Source organism: Macaca nemestrina, chromosome 6 (assembly GCF_043159975.1).
Source record: "Macaca nemestrina isolate mMacNem1 chromosome 6, mMacNem.hap1, whole genome shotgun sequence".
In the NCBI taxonomy this organism is placed as follows: domain Eukaryota; kingdom Metazoa; phylum Chordata; class Mammalia; order Primates; family Cercopithecidae; genus Macaca; species Macaca nemestrina.
This window is the reverse complement of record NC_092130.1, coordinates 40,015,573-40,036,369: the sequence shown is the minus strand read 5'-3', so window position 1 is coordinate 40,036,369 and position 20,797 is coordinate 40,015,573. Positions and strand designations below refer to the sequence as shown.

Below are 20,797 nucleotides of genomic sequence, written 5' to 3'. Positions count from 1 at the left end.
AGAATCAACTTTTAAAGTCATAAAAAAATCATTATATTCTTATAAAAATTTCAGATCCCAGTTTAAGGATGATGAAACATTAAATCTTGCACAGTTGAGATATATAAAGGCCTTTGTTAAAGTTGTAAGAGAGGAGAAAATGACTTTTTTTTTTTTTGGAGACTGAGTCTTGCTCTGTGGCCAGGCTGGAGTGCAGTGGTGCGATCTCGGCTCACTGCAACCTCCGCTTCCCGGGTTCAAGCGATTGTCGTGCCTCAGACACCGGAGTAGCTGGGATTACAGGCAGGCGCCACCACACTTAGCTAATTTTTGTATTTTTAGTAGAGACGGGGTTTCACCATGTTGGCCAGGATGATCTCCATCTCCTGACCTCGTGATCCGCTCACCTCTGCCTCCCAAAGTGCTAGGATTACAGGCGTGAGCCAATGCGCCCTGCCATTTTTTTTTTTCAGCCAAATTCTGTTATCCTATGGACATTCTCGGGATCAAAGGATATTTTCCATACAAACCACCAGACTCCTTTTTTGGTGATCTCTGATTAAAGGATTAGATAGAAACAGATTTTTTTTTTTTTTTTTTTTTTTTTTTTTGGAGACAGGGCACCACTCTATCGCTCAGGCTGGAGTTCAGTGGCAGGATCTCGGCTCACTGCAACCTCCATCTTCCAGGCTCAGGGGATTCCCTCCCGCCTCAGCCTCCTGAGTAGTTAGGATTACAGGCGTGCACCACCATGCTGGTCTAATTATTATTATTATTATTGGTCTAATTATTATTATTATTTATTTTTTTTTTTTTTTAGACGATGTCTTGCTCTGTCGCCCAACCTGGAGTGCAGTGGCACGATCTTGGCTCACTGCAACCTTCGCCTCCTGGGTTCAAGCGATTCTCCTGCCTCAGCCTCCCCGGTAGCTGGGATTGCAGGCACACACCACCACATCCGGCTAATTTTTGTATTTTTAGTATAGACGAGGTTTCACCATGTTGGTCAGGCTGGTCTCAAACTCCTGACCTCAAATGATCCGCCCACCTAGGCCCCCCAAAGTGCTGGGATTACAGGCGTGAGTCACCGCGCCCAGCCTAATTTTTGTATTTTTTGTAGAGACGGGGTTTCACCATGTTGCCTAGGCAGGTCTCGAACTCCTGGGCTCAAATGATCTGCCCGCCTCAGCATCCCATAGTGTTGGGATTACAGGCGTAAGCCACGGCGCCCGCTATAGAATCTGAGCATTTTTAAACCCCCTCTTTATTGACAAGATAAAGACAGAGATAGAGAGATGGATACAGGGAGGAAGAGACATCCTTAGAGGAGGGAAGACCACCACAGCTAGCCTTGTTTTGCACCACACAGATCTGATTATAACTGGAATTAGTTGCGCTGGTAGGACCCAGGGGCGAGCAGAGAGTTCCTGAAGGAAGAGGAGATAATAACTAGCAAAAATGAGTATTTCCTGTAAGTTTGGGACTTTGCTAAGCGCTACGTTATCACCTAATTTATTCGTAACAACCACCCAATGAGGAAGGTACTAATATTACTCCCATTTCACAGAGGAGCGAGTTGAAAGTCACAAAAATGAAACAGCAAAAGCGCCGAAGTCAGGCAGCAAGTAAGTGGCAGCACCAGAACTCGAAACTGCCCCGGAGCACGCACTCTTCACCACCCCGTTCCACCGTGAGGTCGGATTCCGCGCGCGGGTCGCGGCATTCCCACCTTCCTACGTGGGACAGTTCCCGGTACTGAGGCATGGCGCTGTCCAGCCCTCAGGCCCGCCGCCGTCAGCAAACAGGAGAACGCGGCCCCGCTGGGCGATCCCGCCCGAAGGCTGTAGAACTGCGGCGCGCGGCCAGGTCCTGGCACGCGGGCGGGTCGAGTCTCCTCTAGGCGGCCATCCCAAGGAGCTACCCGGGTGTCCCTCAGACCCGCGCGCTGGGCTTAACTCAGAAAGGCGGGAGGCGCGAAGCAGGATCGGCCTTGCCCCTCGACTGTCCCCTCACCGTTCCCTGTCCCCTATTCCCTCCCAAATAGCCCGCGGCAAATAGGTTACGCATCTTCACCTGTCCCAGAGGTGGTGACCGCTCTTAGTGACTGACGCTGCGCTCCTCCAACCAGGCAATGGCAAGAAGGTGGAGCCTCCCTAAGACTGATGGCTTCCTTTCTCCAATCCCAATGCAGCTGTTCTCCGGCCGTAGTCTCGGCGCCCAGCAGAGAGCGACAGGTGGGAGCTGCGTTACTTCGGCGCCTCTTGCGTCCTTGACGTACAAGTTTCACCAAGTGCAGGGTGAAGTCTACTCCAGATTTGATCAATTCTTGCGGGTCATCACTTCAGCAGTCATTTTATTCAGAAGTGGAAATTTCCCGGCCCTTTCCCGTCACCTCAGATGAGGGCGGGATGAATGGTACTCTCACAGGCCAATTGTACCACGCGACGTCCCGCGACAAAGTGACCGACACTTTATGGCGCCAATGAGTTCTCCCATTGTTTGGGGTCACTATGACTGACCACAAGGCCAACTAATCCACTTTAAGGTCGTGATGCGATAGTCAGACGGGTTGGCCAATAGACATAGAAAGAGACCGGAAGTCAGCTCGTGTAGGGTGGGAGGCGGGTGTTCGCAACCGCCCAGGCCTGCGCGGGTCAACGCAGCTTGGCGGCTGCGAGCCAGCAAGCGGCGCGTGACGAAGAGCCTGAGCGACGGGTCACTTTGGCCAATGATCTGCAGCCGCCAGGGTATTGCAGCCAGTGGCGAGTCTCGGGGGCGGGAGGCAGCAGGTTAGGCAGTGAGAAGTTAGTGGCGCTGCTGGGACGGGGGAAAGGAGACGCTTCTTCCTCTTGCTGCTCCTCTCGTTCCCGGGATCAGCGGCGGCGGTGGCCGCAAGTGGGTCGGCACCGTCTCCGGCTCCGCGTGCGAACAATGCTGACTGATGGCGGAGGCGGCGGCACCTCCTTTGAGGAGGACCTGGACTCTGTGGCTCCGCGATCCGCCCCAGCTGGGGCCTCGGAGCCGCCTCCGCCGGGAGGGGTCGGTCTGGGGATCCGCACCGTGAGGCTCTTTGGGGAGGCCGGGCCAGCGCCGGGAGTCGGCGGCGGCGGCGCCAGCGGTGCCGGCGGAGGGGACGCTGCGCTGGATTTCAAATTGGCGGCTGCCGTGCTGAGGACCGGGGGTGGAGGTGGTGCCTCTGGCAGTGACGAGGACGAAGTGTCCGAGGTAAGGCTCCGGGACCCTCGCCTCCCACACAGTGTGAGGCGTGAATTCTCTTTGGGTCGGCTCTGGGCCGGCGCCATCCTCCCGCTTCCCTGACGGAGTCCTGTGACAGCGGTCAGCTCCATGGCGGCGGTGGCTGCGGTGAGGGCCTAGTGAGCCCTCAGTTTACTCTTCAGCTCGAGCGGGACAGGTTCCCGTCACCATCCGTAGACCCACAATAGGGAGTCCTTTGGTCTCTGAGCTTCGCGCGGGAAGAGGGACTCCTCAGGCTGCCTCCCGCCCACCCTGCTTTGGAGTTGGGGGGGGGGGGCGGGGTCTTGCCAGAGTCCCTGCCCTTGGTACTGAGAGAGACAAACAGAGACAGAGACAGAGCTGGTGCAAAGATCGTTTCTCTTCTTTGCCTCTCCTCAGTTGAGGGATACGTTTATTTGCCTTCTGCCTTGTGTGTGTCTTACCTGTGTGCTTAAAGAGGGTTCTTACTTTCCCTCTTCAGTTTGAGACAGGTTTGAGTGTTAGGGATCTCTCGGCTTTTACCCTGAAAAATCACGTGACTCCTCCTTCTGGGACCTTTTGTGAAGTTAGACAGGAAAAGGAAGTTCCAAGGCATCCCTGAGCTTCGGAATAGCTGGGTAGCTGAACTCGGAGGTTTTAGGCTTGGAGAAGGTGAGGCAACCTATGGAAACCTCTTCTTTTTTTTTGAGATGGAGTTTCGCTCTTGTTGTCCACGCTGGAGTACAATGGCGCGATCTCAGCTCACTGCATCCTCCGCCTCCCGGGTTCAAGCGATTCTCCTGCCTCAGCCTCTCGAGTAGCTGGGATTACAGGCGTGCGCCACCATGCCCATTTAATTTTGTATTTTTAGTAGAGACAGGATTTCACCATGTTGGTCAGGCTGGTCTGGAACTCCTGACCTCAGGTGATCCGCCCGCCTCGGCCTCCCAAAGTGCTGAGATTACAGGCATGAGCCACCGTGCCCGGCTGGACACCTCTGCCTTTGCAGTGAAGTCCTTCATTTCTTTAGCTCTTCTGTGTGTACTCTTATGTGTACACATTTTTAGGTTTGAGCAACCTGGGGTGATAGGCATTAACTTCTTTTGGGCTCTGGGGAAAAAGGGACGGTTTTTGTTGTTGTTGTTGTTGTTTTATTTTGTTTTGTTTTGAGATGGAGTTTCGCTCTGTCGCCAGGCTGGAGTGCAGTGGCGCGATCTGGGCTCACTGCAACCTCCGCCTCCCGGGTTCAAGCGATTCCCCTGCCTTAGCCTCCCTAGTAGCTGGGACTACAGGCGCGTGCCACCACTCCCGGCCAATATTTTTTTTAGTAGAGACGGGGTTTCACCATGTTGTCCAGGATGGTCTCGATTTCCTGACCTTGTGATCCCAAGGGGCGGTATTTTATGTGTATACTTTTTTCTGTTGACTGTGGCTTGCGTAGAGTACTGTACCGTGATTGTTTTAAGTGCTCAGAGTATTTCTTCTATTTTGGTTCTGAGGTGCCTGATTTGTCACCTGTGACCAGGTATTTTTAACCTCTGGTCTTGGTGTTAAAGTACAGAAATTTCTGTGCGTGTACTAACAATCCTGGCTCTTGGATTTGAGAGGAATAAGGAGAAATTATTTGTGGGTTACAGACTGCAGTTAGTATACTGTCTTATTCTAGGTCTGAACAGGATTTTATTTAATATTTAAAACCTTAATACATTCTGACCCTAACATTTTGCTTTGGAAAAAAAAGTGTATATGGGTTATAAGGCGGGTAGTCCCTTGAATGTCCATATCTTTGAATTTCACTGTAAGGGTAAAACTTCTAAGCCAAGGTGAGAGAAATGTTTTATTTGAGTAGGCAGTTATGGGGAGAGACTCTGGAGCATCCCTACTCTTGGTCTTGTGGAAGGCTTTATTTTATCCTTTCAGTGAATTGAGAGATTAAGCTAGCACACAGAACTTTTTAGCTAGGAAATGAAGTGTGGGGGATATCCTTAGACTAAAGTTAGAGCTTTTATTTCTTTGAAACTTGAGAATCTGAAAGAGATCGCTTTGGTCTAAATGTTATCACATTTAGCCCTTGATTTTCTTGACCATTTGTATGTAATTGTCCTGAGTGAGATGAAAGGTCACTCATTTGCCTTTTTTAATTTTAATTTTTTTTTTTTTTTTGAGACTATGTCTTGCTCTTGTCGCCCAGGCTGGACTGCAGTGGCTTGATCTCGGCTCACTGCAGCCTCCGCCTCCCTGGTTCAAGTGATTCTCCTGCCTCAGCCTCCCTAGTAACTGGGATTCCAGGAACCTGCTACTACGACCGGCTAATTTTTTTTTATTTTTAGTAGAGACGAGGTTTTACCATGTTGGCCAGGTTGGTCTCAAACTCCTGACCTCAGGTGATCGCCCTCCCAGAGTGCTGGGATTACAAGCAGGAGCCACCACGCCTGGCCTTAATTTTTTTTTTTTTTTTGAGACAGAGTTTGCTATATTGTCCAGGCTAGCCTCAAACTCCTGGGCTCAAGTGGTCTTCCTGCCTCAGCCTTCGAAGTAGCTGGGACTATAGGCACACGCCACTGTGCCTGGCAACCATTTGCTTTTTTATAAGTAATAGTCTTAAATTTCTAAACAGGTAGAGCACTAGTGTGCCCCCAAAGTCATAAGTTTCTCTGTCTCTCTCTTTCTGTGTGTGTGTGTATAATTGTCTTTGGAGTCCCCATACCATGTGATTAAAGCTATTGGCAGAATCCATGCCTTTTGTGTTTTTGAATCTGATTGTACAAGTCATGTGTTGGTGATTCCTACACCCATTCAGTGGTGGCTAATGTTAGAAGAACCCCATATTCTCCTGTTTACTTATGTTTTCTGTGCCTAAAAGGTTTTGGGGTTAAGAGTACATATAGACCTCATTTTTGGAATGGAAGTTTCTAGGAAACCCACTTTAGCCTAATCTAAGATGATGCTTCGTGAATGTATAGATGTTTTCTTAATCTGTGTAGACAGGAAATTTTTTGGAGTCCTGTTTCTCCCACATCACAAAGAGGAAATTCTTGGAGTATCTAGTCTCTGTAGTATGTGTGGTAGAGTATAGTATATGCCTTTGTGAACAAAATGACCTGTTTTGGCCAAGCAAAAATTTTCCCTTTTCTTTTTCTGTCTTAACAAGATGAGCTGTCTTCTTTTATTATTATTGCCTTTGAATTTTCAGTGTGAAAAGGTAACAATGTTCTTCCAAAAATACTCATGTAATTGGCATTTGATGAATAATACTAAAATCCTCAGTCTCATCTTTCCTAAATATTTTGTTTATTTTATTATTTTTATTTTTTGAGACAGGGTCTCACTCTGTCACCCAGGCTGGAGTGCAGTGGCACGATCTTGGCTTACTGCAACCTCCGCCTCCTGGGTTCAAGCGATTCTTCTGCCTCACCCTCCTGAGTAGCTGGGATTACAGGCATCCACCACCACACCCAGGTAATTTTTATATTTTTGGTAGAGATGGCGTTTTGTCACGTTGGCCAGGCTGGTTTCAAATTCCTGGCCTCAAGTGATTCTCCCACCTTGGGCTCCCAAAGTATTGGGATTACAGGCGTGAGCCACCGTGCCCGGCCTTCATTTTTCCTAGATATTTTAAAACCACCAGGCATGGTGGCTCACGCCTGTATTCACAGCACTTTGGGAGGCCGAAGCGGGTGGATCACCTGAGGTCAGGAGTTGGAGACCAGCCTGGCCAACATGGCAAAATTCTGTCTCTATTAAAACAAAAAATTAACCGGGCTTGGTGGAGGGCACCTGTAATCTGAGTTACTCGAGAGGCTGAAGGAGGAGAATCGCTTGAACCCAGGAGACAGAGGTTGCAGTGAGCCGAGATCATGCCACTGCACTCCAGCCAGGGTGACAGAGACTCTGTCTCAAAAAAAAAAAAAAAAAAAAAAATTAAATAAATAAATATTTTAGAACCAAGTACCTAGACATCCAGAAAGATGATGAATTGGTGTGTAGTTTGGGAGTGGAGTTTGTCTGGTTCCTCAAATGGGGCAGGATTAGGTGAGAAATAAGAAATGTGGAGACGTAGTATTTTTGCTCTAGAATTAGTTGGTCTTCTACATTTTGTGTGCAGAGGAGTAGACACTCTAAGGACCTCTTTATATTTAATATCAGAGCCAAGAGCTGAGAAAAAACAAGCTGCTCTTTCTTGCTGCACAAGCAGAAGACCTTTTGGTTAAAGGAATGGACTCACATCTTTCAGTTCTTTTTTTTTTTCTTTTTTTTGAGATGGAGTCTTGTGGCCCAGGCTGGCACCATCTCAGCTCACTGCAACCTCTGCTTCCTAGGTTCAAGCGATTCTCCTGCCTCAGCCTCTGGAGTAGTGAGATTACGGGTGTGTGCCACTATGCCTGGCCAATTTTTCTATTTTTAGTAGAGACGGAGGTTTCACCATATTGGCCAGGCTGGTCTTGAACTCCTGACCTCAGGTGATCTGCTCCCCTAGCTCTCCCAAAGTGCTGGGACTACAGGCGTGAGCCACCTGCCGGGCCCTTTTGTTATTTTAAACATTGGGGTAAATACCTGTTTTGTATTTCTTCAGGCATTCTTAGCATGTTTCTTAGCTCTCTAAGGCCTTGATTAGAAGATTTAGCACTGCATTGAATCCTATTGAGAAATGTACCCATGTTCAGAATAGAGATCAGGTTAAAAATTTCTTAAAAATCACTTTAGACCTGGTGCAGTGCCTAACACCTGTAATCCCAGCACTTTGGGAGGCTGAGGTCGAGACCAGCCTGACCAACATGGTGAAACACCATTTCTACTAAAAAACAAAAATTAGGTGGGTATGGTGGCGCACTCCTGCAATCTCAGCCTACTCAGGAGGCTGAGGCAGGAGAATTGCTTGAACCTGGGAGGCAGAAGTTGCAGTGAGCTGAGATCGTGCCACTGCACTCCAGCCGGGACGACAGAGTGAGACTCCATCTCAAAAAAAAAAAAAAAAAAAACCACTTTAAAAAATGGCTTTTATTTTAAATATTTATTTATTTACTTTTTTTTTGAGATTAGGACTACAGGTGTGAGCCACTACACCCAGCCTATTTTTATTTATTTATTTATTTTTAGAGATGGGCTTTTGCTCTGTCACCCAGGCTGGAATGCAGTGGCACGATCATAGCTGACTGCAACCTCGAATTACTGGGCTCAAGCAATCCTGCTGCCTCAGCCTCCCACAAAGCTAGGTCTAACTAGAGGTGTACTCCACCACTCCAGCTACTTAAAAAAAAAAAAGTGTTGCCCAGGCTAGTCTTGAACTACTGGCCTCAAGGGATCCTTCTGCCTTGGCCTCCAAAAATGCAGAGATTACTTTGTAAGTCACGGTGCCTGACCAAAAAACCAATTTTTAAATGTTAATTTTAGAATTGTGGTCTTTTAATTTTTTTAGCAAATCGAAAGAAAAATACAATTTCTAAAGAAAAGATTGTGTGAGACATGGTTTTTAATTTTTGTCATAAGAATGAATGTGTGTGTATGCATGTGTGTTTGTGACAGCCTCCTTTAAAATTTATTTACAAAAGTGGCCGGGCGCGGTGGCTCATGCCTATAATCCCACCACTTTGGGAGGCCAAGGCAGATGGATCATCCGATGTCAGGAGTTTGAGAACAGCTTGGCCAACATGGTGAAAGCCTGTCTCTACTAAAAATACAAAAATTAGCCAGGCGTGGTGGCAGGCGCCTGTAATACCAGCCACTCGGGAGGCTGAGGCAGGAGAATCGCTTGAACCCGGGAGACGGAGGCTGCAGTCAGCCAAGATCACACCACTGCATTCCAGTCTGGGGGACAGAGCAAGACTCCATCTCAAAAAATTAGAAAATAATAAAATTATTACAAGATAGTCACTTGTTGAAAAACTCAACAATATGGATAGTAGATATAAGGTAAAAAGTAAAAGTGCTTCTTCCCACCCCCATTAATTCTTCAAATTCTACCCTTAAAGGTAACCAATATTAAAATTTTTCGTTCAGTAAATTTTCTAGGCTTATATTTCTATGAATGTGTGTATATATGTTCATACACACATACTTTAAAGGCATATCAAATTTAAAAGTGTAGCTTTATATCACACTGAGGTTTTTTTCTTGAGGAAGGCGTATATAATTTTACAATTATATAAAAGCACACAGATTGTATTTAGCTCTGAAAATACAGCACAAGCATTGTAGGGATTCCTTTTTCCCTGAAAATTACTTTTTTTTTTTTTTTTTTTTTTTGAGACGGAGTCTCGCTCTATCGCCCAGGCTGGAGTGCAGTGGCCGGATCTCAGCTCACTGCAAGCTCCGCCTCCCGGGTTTACGCCATTCTCCTGCCTCAGCCTCCCGGGTAGCTGGGACTACAGGCACCCGCCACCTCGCCCGGCTAGTTTTTTGTATTTTTTAGTAGAGACGGGATTTCACCGTGTTAGCCAGGATGGTCTCGATTTCCTGACCTCGTGATCCGCCCGTCTCGGCCTCCCGAAGTGCTGGGATTACAGGCTTGAGCCACCGCGCCCGGCCGAAAATTACTTTTTTTTTTTTTTTGAAACGGAGTCTCGCTCTGTCACCCAGGCTGGAGTTCAGTGGCACGATCCTGGCTCACTGCAAGCTCCGCTCCTGGGTTCACGCCATTCTCCTGCCTCAACCTCCCGAGTAGCTGGGACTACAGGTGCCCGCCATTACGCCCGGCTACATTTTTAGTAGAGACGGGGTTTCACCATGTTGGCCAGGATGGTCTCGATCTCCTGACCTTGGGATCCACGCGCCCCGGCCTCCCAAATTGCTGGGATTACAGGCGTGAGCCACTGCGCCCGGCCTAAAATTTCTTTTAACGTCAAAAGCAAAAACCATACAGAAATCCCATCCTGATTTTCTCCAGTAGGTAAGGAGTTGGGTCATATCCTTTAAGATTGCTTATGATCTATATATAACCTATTTTAAATTTTTAATTAATTTTTTTTTTTTTTTTTTACTATTATGTTTTTTGAGAGATGGGAGTCTCACTTTTTTGCCCAGGCTGGCTGTTGCCCTGGCTACACAGTGCAGTGGCATGGTCATAACTCTCTGTGGTCTCCAACCCCTGGGCTCAAGCAATCCTTCTGCTTCAGCCTCCCAAGTAGTCAGGACTACAGGACTACAGGGGACTATAGGTGTGCACCACCATACTTGGCTAATATGATCTATAATCTAGAGCAGGGTTTCTCAAGAGCAACATATAGATATTCTGGGACAGAGAATTCTTTGTTGTGAGGGGCTCTCCTGTGCATTAGAAGCATCCCTGGCCTCTACCCACTAGATGCCAGTAGTAGAACCCGATTATAACCGATTATGATAGCCAAAAATAGTTCCGATGTTGCCAGATGTCTCCTGGGGACAAAATCACTGCTGGTTGAGAGCCACTGGTCTAGAGGCCACTCTTGTCAGGAATGGTAGTTTTGTTATAAATACTCTGTATTCAAACTTAAGGTAAACAAGGTGAGTCACTGCTTTTAATAGCATCTCAGGGCTTACACTTATAACCTGAACAAGGAGAAATAGAAGGTACTGAAAGGTTTAATATAAAACTAGTGTGCACTGCTGTAATTTTCTATGGTAAATGTATCATTTTGGGGAACTTTCACTTAAAATATATTATTTTTCAAAAAGTTCAGTTGTCCATGAAAATGAATTTTTAAAAAACTTTTATGGGGACTTCCAGTTTGTTCAAGGTAGAAATGCTTTATTCCATAAATTATCATTTGTAGTGATAACATAGGAAATATAACTTTGTATTCTAGTGGGCTAATTTTGGAGACTTTGGAAATGTTTATTGAATAAAAAGTTATATGTTATTACTGTAACTTTTTTTTTTTTTTTTTTTGAGTCGGAGGAGCCTTGCTCTGTCACCTAGGCTGGAGTGCAGTGTGGCATGATCTCAGCTCACTGCAACCTCCACCTCCCAGGTTCAAGCAATTTTCCTGCCTCAGCCTCCTGAGCAGCTGGGACTACAGGCGCATGCCACCACGCTTGGCTAATTTTTTGTATTTTTAGTAGAGACGGTATTTCACTGTGTTAGCCAGGATCGTCTTGATCTCCTGGCCTTGTCATCTGCCCGCCTCGGCCTCCCAAAGTGCTGGGATTACAGGCGTGAGCCACCGTGCCCGGCCACAATTTTTTTGTATATTGCACAAATATCAAGCTTTCACAAGCTTCATTATGTAAAGTCTTAAGACTTTACATATAAAATGATACATTGATAAGTGTATTTATGTGAATGGTGGAGTTGATACAGAGTTGAATAGTATGGGTGGAGGAAAACTTTTTGGAAAACTTTTAAGTATGAGAGGTTTATGTTGTTATTATTTAGTATATTTTCAATAGATAATGACATTCATATAGTTCATAAGTCAAAGTGATATAAGGGCAGATACAGTGAAGTCTCCATCTCACCCCTGCTCCCACATATCTTGCTCTTTATACTTTTAATAAAAGTATTATATAGCCTTTCAGAATTTCTTTATGAAAATACAAGTATGTGTATTTTCCCTATTTTTACACAGATGGTAAGATGCTACTCCTGTGAAATTTTTAAATGGTAAATTTGAGAGGGATTTAGAATTTTTAAAAAAATTAAAGTGATAAATTACGTTATGAGTGAAGGATGGAGGTGAGTTTAAGCACATTCCTTTCTGAGTCTATTTGTTAGTAGAGTGCTGATTGACTAGATGAACTCAAAATCATTTCTGGCCTTCTGATTCGGTGATCACTAATACAAATAAAATATGTTACTTTAAAGAAAAGCAAATCAGTTTTAAACAGTTTTAGCCTTGAATTGGCAAGTAAGCAAAATAAATGACAAGTTTACCAAAATTTTTTTTGGCTAAATATACTTTCTCAGAACCAAAGTCGTAATAAATAAAATCAATTCTTTTTTTAAACCCACTATAAAGGAACTGTTTCAATGTATCTGTCTTCACAGACCTTATTGATCACATTTCCCTCTCCTATTGCTTGTCTGTAGAGTCATAGAATCTTGGTGATAATCCTATCTCATCTCATTTTTAGGTAACTGCTACCATTTATTGAATGCTTATTATATGCCAGTACCGTACTAGATACTTTCGTTATTTTATTTAATCGTTTCATCACCCCTTTGAGGTAGGTATTATCTACATTTTTATAGATGAATAAGTGTAGGTTCAGAGAGTTTTTAGAGTAATGAATCTAAAAAACAAAAAAAATGGTTAAAATTTTATATGGCTAGTGACTGGTAAAGGTGGGATTTGAATGTGATACTGAGTTCAGAGCCCATACTGTGTTATTTTGCTTCAAATTAGGAAATATGCAGTTTTTGGTTACTAAATGCTGTTTTTTAAATAAATCATTGTTTAGTTCCTATTGAAATTTTCACAGATGTAAAGTAAAATGGAGAAAATAAGCAGGATGTAGTGAATTTCTAATGAAGCTATTTTTTTCCACTTTTTCCTACTTTGACAAATACTCTTCCTACTTTTACAAAATGAAGTTTTAAAAATATCTGTACTTGACACAATATCAACTGGAAAGTTCAGTCGGGACCCTGGATAAAAGCCTCAGAAGTCTAGGAACTGCTGAGCTAAATGACTTGCCCAGGATCACACAGTTAATGTGTAGCAGTCAAGACTAAAAAATAGGCCATCTGATTCCCATTCTAGTTTTCTTATCTTCTAGATTCTCCTTTCTTCTGATGCGTTATATCAATGAGTTTAATTAGTTGCTTAGAAATGCCTCTTTCAAACTAGTATGGTTTATAATCCATAGTTGATCATGTTGGAAAAGTTTTTTTTTTTTTTTTTTTTGGCTGTTCTTTTTGGTTTGTTTGAGATGGAGTCTCGCTCTGTTGCCCAGGCTGGAGTGCAATGGTGTAATCTCTGCTCACTGCAACCTCCGCCTCCCAGGTTCAAACAATTCTTCTGCCTTAGCCTCCTGAGTAGCTGGGATTATAGGCGCCCGCCACCATACCAGGCTAATTTTTTTTTGTATTTTTAGTAGAGACGGGGTTTCACCATGTTGGCCAGGCTGGTCTCGAACTGACCTCAGACTATCTGCCCACCTTGGCCTCCCAAAGTGCTGGCATTATAGGCTTGAGCCACCGTGCCCCTTTTTTTTAATTTTTATTTTTTTGAGACAGGGTCTCCTTCTGTCACCCAAAGTGGAGTGCAGTGGCGCAGGAGTGCAGTGGCACACGATCACATGGTACAATCACAGCTCAGGCAGCCTTGACCTTCTGGGCTCAAACGATCCTTCCCCTTCGGCCTCCCAAGTGTCTGAGACCACAGGCATACACCACTGTACCCTGCTAATTTTTAAATTAAATTAAGTTAATTAATTTTTTCCCGACACACAGCCTTAGTCGCCCAGGCTGGAGTGAAGTGGCAGATCTCGGCTCACTGCAACCTCCGCCTCCCAGGTTCAGGCAATTCTCCTGCCTTAGCCTCCCAAGTAGCTGGGATTACAGGTGTGTGCCACCATGCCCCACTAATTTTTTGTATTTTTGGTAGAGATGGTGTTTCACCATGTTGACACGGCTGGTCTCAAACTCCTGACCTTGTGATCTGCCCACCTCCCAAAGTGCTACAATTATAGCCGTGAGCCACTGTGCCTACCTCCCAAAGTGCTGTGATTACAGGTGTGAGCTGTGGTGCCCGGCTATTTTTTTTGTGGTGCCCGGCTATTTTTTTTGTAGTTACGAGATCTCATTATGTTGTCCAGGCTGGTCTTAAACTCCTGGACTCAAGGGATCCTCCTGCAGTGGCCTCCCAAAGGGCCAAGATAACAGGCATGAACTACCACACCCGGCCAGAAAAGTTTTATATTTTTTAATGAAATTACTGTCATGTAGATCAGCATAAGAGAGTATAGGAGGAGCACGATTCTAAAGAAATTTTGTAATGAACTTAATTGGAAAGTTCAGGTCTTTCATTATTCATTTAAAAAGGATTAAGAAATAATTAAAACACTGAAATAGAAAGGCATATGCCTAACTTTGCACCTTTGCCAATATGGGAAACATTTGTTTTACAATATTGTTATATTCTAATTATTTTGTAAAAATTGTAATCTACTTTTCTATTGATAGTTACAGACAGTGCATGGTTCCTGTGAGTAAAGGTCAGTTGACTTATGATGATTGACTAGTTTACCTTTCTTCCTGCCAAGTTTACCTAAACCAGGAAGAAAGTAAGGTTGTGTATAAAAAAATCTGTTGGACTGAAATTTAGCAACTATTTGTGAAAGAGCACATTTTGCTCTTCCTCTGCTGCATAGATTTCTGTTCTCACAAAGTTTTCCCCTTACTGAATAGATACTGTTTTCAGTAGTAGAAAGGATTTTTTTAAAATGTAGATATCCCACTGTATCCTAGTGATTGATTCACCTGTATTAGTATGCAATTTTGAAAAGAGAAAGTCAAGTATACCCCTAGAAATCACCGCTAAGAACCAACTAAGAACCAAAGAGTTAAACAAGAGAACAGTTTATTAAGTTGCCAAGGTAAGTTTGATGTGTTTAAAAGTTTGCAATGAGGACAATTAGACTGAGAACGAGTTTGTTTTTTAGGCTTTGGTAAAATATTCATAACATAAAATCTATCATTTTAACCATTTTTTTGTTTTTGTTTTAAAATTGTGGTAGAATATGTATATATAACATAAATATATAAATGATTTACCATTTTAATCATTTATACTTTAACCACTGTACATGTGTATTAAATGTACAGTTTAGTGGCATTAAGTGTATTTACATTGTTGTGCAACCTTCACCATCAACCATCTCCAGAACTTTTTCATCTTCCAAACTGAAATTCTGTACATGTTAAACAATAATTCTCCCATTCTCCCTTCCCCCAACCCCTAGCAACTACCATTCTGTTTTCTCTCTATGAATTTTACTACTCATATAATTGGAATCATGCAGTATTTGTCCTTCTGTGACTGGCTTTGTTCACTTAGCATAATGTCTTCAGGGTTAATCCAGTTGTTGCTTGTGTCAAAATTTTATTATTTTAAAGTTAAATAAATTCAATTGTGTGTGTATATGTATATGTGGGTGTGTATATATGTACACACACACACTCCCCATATTTTATTTATCTGTTCATTTGGGTTTTTTTGTTTGTTTTGTTTTTTTTTGGAGATGGAGTCTTGCTCTGTCACCCAGGCTGGAGTGCAGTGGCATGATCTCGGCTTACTGCAACCTCCACCTCCCAGGTTCAAGTGATTCTCCTGCCTCAGCCTCCCGAGTAGCTGAGACTATAGGAGTGCGCCACCATGCCTGGCTAATTTTTGTATTTTTAGTAGAGATGGGGTTTTGCTATGTAGGCCAGGCTTGTCTCAAACTCCTGACCTCATGTGATCCACCTGCCTTGACCTCCCAAAGTGCTGGGATTACAGATGTGAGCCACTGTGCACGGTCTCTCTGTTCATCTGTTGATGGACACTTGGATTGCTTCCACCATTGGGCTATTATGAATAACACTGTTATGAACATAGATATGCAAATATCTCTTTGAAGCCTACATTCAATTCTTTTAGGTATATACCCAGAAATGGAATACTGGATCATATGGTAATTCTATTTTTAATTTTTTGAGGAACTGCCATACTGTGTTCTATAGCAGCTATATCATTTGACATTCCTAGCAGCAAAGCACAAGGAAGGGTTTTAATTTCTCCATATTCTAGCCAACAGTTATTTATGTTTGTTTTCTGATAATAGCCATTCTAATGGGTATGAAGTGGTATTTCATTGTGGTTTTGATTTGTATTTCCCTAATTAGTAATGTTAAGCATCTTTTCGTATGCTTATTGGCCATTTGTGTATCTTTGGTGAAATGTCTATTCAAATCCGTTATACATTTAAAAAAAAATTGTATTGCTGATTAGGCACAGTGGCTCACACCTGTAATCCCAGCACTTTGGGAGGCTGAGGCAGGAGGATCACCTGAGCCCAGGAGTTCAAAACCAGCCTGGGCAATATAGGGAACCCCGTCTCTACAAAAAGTAAAAAAAAATAGCCAGGCGGGGTGGCACATGCCTGTAGTCCTAGCTGCTCAATAAGCTGAGGTGGGAGGATTGCTTGGGCCTGGGTGGTTGAGGCTGCAATGAGCTGTGACTGCCACTGCCATTGCACTCCAGCCTGGGTGACAAGAGTGAGACCCTGTCTCAAAAAAAAAAAAATTATATTGCTTGTTTTTTATTGTTTAGTTGTAGGAATTCTTTATATATTCTGGATATTAATCCCTTATCAGATACGTAATTAACAAATATTTGCCATCATTCTGTGGCTTGTCATTTCATTCTGTTGCTGTAGTGTCCTTTCATGAACAAAAGTTTCTAATTTTGATGAACCTAATTTATCTATTTTTAGTTTTGTTGTATGCTTATGGTGTCATGAAATTATTGCCATATCAATGTCATGAAGATTTTAAGGTGTGGTGGCTAATGCCTGTAATTCCAGCACTTTGGGAGGCTGAGGCAGGTGGATCACAAGGTCAGGAGTTTGAGACCAACCTGACCAACATGGTAAAACCCCGTCTCTACTAAAAAATAACAAAAATTAGCCGGGCATGGTGACGCCTACCTGTAATCCCAGCTACTCAGGAGGCTGAGGCAGGAGAATTGCTTGAACCTGGGAGGCACAGATTGCAGTGAACTGAGATCTCACCACTGCACTCCAGCCTGGGTGACAGAGCAAGACTTCGTCTCAAGAGAAAATAAGAGTTTTATAGTCTAAGCTTTTACATGTACGCCTTTGATACCTTTTTTGTTTGTTTGTTTGTTTGTTTTGAGATGGAGTCTTGCTCTGTCGCCTAGGCTAGAGTGCAGTGGCACAATCTCGGCTCACTGTAACTTCCACCTCCCGAGTTCAAGCGATTCTCCTGCCTCAACCTCCCAAGTAACTAGGATTACAGGTGCGCGCCACCACGCCCAGCTAATTTTTGTATTTTTAGTAGATGGGGGTTTACCATGTTGGCCAGGCTGGTCTCGAACTCCTGACCTCAAGTGATCTGCCTGCCACTGTGCCCAGCTGCCTTTGATACATTTTAATTTTTTAAAATTTATTTTTATTTATTTTATTATACTTTAAGTTCTAGGGTACATGTGCACAACATGCAGGTTTGTTACATATGTATACATGTGCCATGTTGGTGTGCTGCACCCATTAACTTGTCATTTAGGTATATCTCCTAATGCTATCCCTCGCCCCTCCCCCCACCCCACGACAGGCTCCGGTGTGTGATGTTCCCCACCCTGTGTCCAAGTGTTCTCATTGTTCAGTTCCCACCTGTGAGTGAGAACATGTGGTGTTTCGTTTTCTGTTCTTGCAATAGTTTGCTCAGAATGATGGTTTCCAGCTTCATCCATGTCCCTACAAAGGACATGAACTCATCCTTTCTTATGGCTGCGTAGTATTCCATGGCGTACATGTGATACATTTTCTTAATCCAGTCTATCGTTGATGGACATTTGGGTTGGTTCCAAGTCTTTGCTATTGTGAGTAGTGTCACAGTAAACATACAGGTGCATGTGTCTTCATAGCAGCATAATTTATAATCCTTTGGGTATATACCCAGTAATGGGATGGCTGGGTCAAATGGTTTTTCTAGTTCTAGAACCTTGAGGAATCGCCAAGTTAATTTTTTTTATGGTATAAAGTAGAGGTCCAGTTTCATGCTTTTGCTTGTAGATATCCAAGTTTTTTAGCACCATTTGTTAAAGACCATTATTTTCCCATTGAATGGTCTTGGCATCCTCGTCAAAAATCAGTTGACCATATATAGGTGGGTTTACTTTCTTGACTCTCTGATCTATTCCATTGGTCTATATGTCTGTCTCTTTGCCACTATCCTCTTTTGATTACTGTAGCTTTGTAATAAGTTGGAATTAGGAAGCATTAGTCTTTCAAATTCGTTTGTTCTTTTAATTTTTACTTTTTGTTGAGATGAGGTCTTACTATGTTGTCCAGGCGGATCTCAAACTCCTGGCCTCAAGTGATCCTCCCATCTTGGCCTCCTGAAATGCTGGGATTACAAGTGTGAGGCACCATGCCTAACCTGCTCTTCTTTTTTAAGATTATTTTGACTATTCTGGGTCTCTTGAGATCCCATATTAATTTTAGGATGGTTTTTTTTTAATTTCTGCAAAAAGTGCCATTGAGATTCAATAGGGATTGCATTGAATCTGTAGATTGCTTTGGATGAGAAAAACTTTTAGTAAAAATTTTATGTTATTGTTTTATTATAATAATTATTAGCAAATCAAAGGACTTGATCTTGACAAAATATTAAAAAGCATCTATGATGGAGAGCCTGCCAGAGCAGTCAACTGATGTTCTCCCTGAAGCCATTGAACCCAAAATAACATGGGATGTTTACTTTGAGTATATGTTTTTGAAATATAATCCTTATTTTTTCCTGATTTGTCCTCATATTGACTAATTTGTGAGTATTCAGGATATGTCGTATACTGATTAAATGCTAGAAAGAATATTCTTTATCCTTTATATGATTAGATATGGGCTCAGTCTTGGAAAAATTATCTCAGTATGGTATTAAATTTAGATAAATGAACCTGTAGTTATCATAGTTATAAAGGAGCAAATCCCAAAAGGGACAGTAGTGGATACATTCTCTTTTTTAAAATTATTATTTAATTTAAAATTTTTTTAATTACTAATTTTTAAATTTTTACATTAAATTTTTTTTAATTAAAAATTTAATTTTTTTTTTTTAGGTTTGCATGTTTGTTTATTTTGTTTGAATCAACACCCAAATAAGGTCAATATATTGCAGTTGATTTCTGTGTCCCTCAAGTTTCTTTTAACTTGTAGCTTCTTGCCTTCCTTCCTCTCTCTCCTTCCCTTGCAATGTGTATGTTGAGGAAACCATGTCATTTGTCCCATCAGGATTTTGCTGATGGCGTGCCCCTGTGTTGTTATTTAAAATAGTCCTCCATACCCTCTATTTCTTTTTGTTGTTGTTGTTCTCTTCCATGAACCATTTTCCCTCTTTTTTTTTAATTAAAATTTTTTTAATTAAAAACACTTTTTAATCAAAAATTTAATTTTTAAGTATAGCTGGGACTATAGGTGCATGCCACCATGTCTGGCTAGTTTTTGTATTTTTTGTAGAGATAGGCTTTGCTGTGTTGCCCAGGCTGGTCCTGAACCTCCTGAGCTCAAGCAATCTGCCTGCATCAGCCTCCCAAAGTGCTGGGATTACAGGCATGCACCACTGCACCCAATCCAGTTACTTTTTATTTTGATATAATTTCAAACTTACTGGAAAGTTGCAAGAACAGTACAAGGAACTTTTCCCATATATTGTTTTTTTTGGGGGGGACGGAGTCTCGCTCTGTCGTTCAGGCTGGAGTGGAGTGGCGCAATCTTGGCTCACTGCAACCTCTGCCTTCTGGGTTCAAGCAATTCTCCTGCCTTAGCCCCGCGAGCAGCTGGGATTACAGGCGCCTGCCACCATGCCTGGTTAGTTTTTTGTATTTTTAGTAGAGATGGAGTTTCACCATGTTGGCCAGGCCGGTCTCAAACTCGCAACCTCAGGCGATCTGCCCTCCTCAGCCTCCCAAAGTGCTGGGATTACAGGTGTGAGCCACCAGGTCCGGCCTTACTTTATTTTATTTTTTTTTTGAGATAGGATCTCACTGTCACCTAACCTGGAGTTAAGTGGCACAATCACGGTTCACTGTAGCCTCAAGCTCCCCAGGCTCAGGTGATCCACTTCAGCCTCCTCAGTAGCTGGGACTACAGATATGCACCACTACACTGGCTAATTTGTTTTTTGTATTTTTTGTAGAGTCAGGGTTTTGCCATGTTGCCCAGGCTGGTCTCAAATTCCTGAGCTCAAGCAATCCTCTTGTCTTGGCCTCCCAAAGTGTTGGGATTACTGGTGTGAGCCACTACGCCTGGCCCATTGATTTTTAATATATTCACAAAGTTGTGCGACCATCAACTAACTATTCTAAAACACTTTAATCACTCCCAAAAGAAGTCCTGTACTTCTTAGCAGTCTTTTCCCCTTCTCACCTTCTCCTAGCTCCTCATAATCACTAATCCACTTTCTGTCTGTATTTGCCTAATGTGGGCATTTCGTATAAACAGAATCATATGATATGTGGTTATTTGTGCCTGATTTCTTTCACTTAATGTATTGTTTTCAAGATTTCTACAATATTGTAGCATTTATCAATACTTTCGTTTTGTTTTTGAGACCGAGTCTTGCTCTGTCACTCAGGCTGCAGTGCAGTGGGGCAATCATATCTCACTGCAGCCTCCAGTTCCTGGGCTCAAGTGATTCTTGTGCCTCAGCCTCGCAAATAGCTGGTATTACAGGAGTGTGCTAATACTCCTGGCTAATTTTTGTATTTTTAGTAGAGGCAGAGTTTCACCATGTTGCCCAGGCTGGTCTCAAACTCCTAGCCTCTAGTGATCCACCTGCCTTGGCCTCCCAAAGTGCTGGAGTTATAGGCATGAGCCATCATACCCGTCCTACTGCCAATTCTCTGGATACTATTTAACATTCCTACCATCAATGTACAAGAGTTCCATTCTTCTCATCTTCACTAAC

At 43.2% G+C, this 20,797-nt stretch overlaps 1 protein-coding gene and 1 long non-coding RNA gene across 15 annotated transcripts in view; one reads left to right on the top strand and one right to left on the bottom strand.

Annotated features, from left to right (window-relative positions):
* Nucleotides 1-1,225: 1,225 nt before the first annotated feature.
* LOC112424104 (uncharacterized) lies at nucleotides 1,226-2,740 on the bottom strand. Its single transcript, XR_003014754.2, has 2 exons — nucleotides 2,053-2,740; nucleotides 1,226-1,406 (listed from the first exon to the last, which is right to left on the bottom strand). It is a non-coding gene; the product is annotated as an uncharacterized lncRNA (long non-coding RNA).
* A 34-nt stretch (nucleotides 2,741-2,774) lies between these two features.
* The window catches only part of LOC105467041 (ankyrin repeat and KH domain containing 1), a 141,938-nt gene continuing 123,915 nt past the window's right edge, over nucleotides 2,775-20,797 (top strand). For 13 of the 14 annotated variants that reach the window (XM_011716330.3, XM_011716329.2, XM_071098311.1 and 10 more), the window contains exon 1: nucleotides 2,775-3,204. In XM_011716330.3, coding sequence (XP_011714632.2) covers nucleotides 2,911-3,204 — 294 coding nt within the window. In that variant the 5' untranslated portion in view covers nucleotides 2,775-2,910. Of the gene's footprint in view, nucleotides 3,205-12,240; nucleotides 12,334-20,797 lie in introns of all 14 variants that reach the window. The other variant, XM_011716337.2, reaches the window with a different exon arrangement.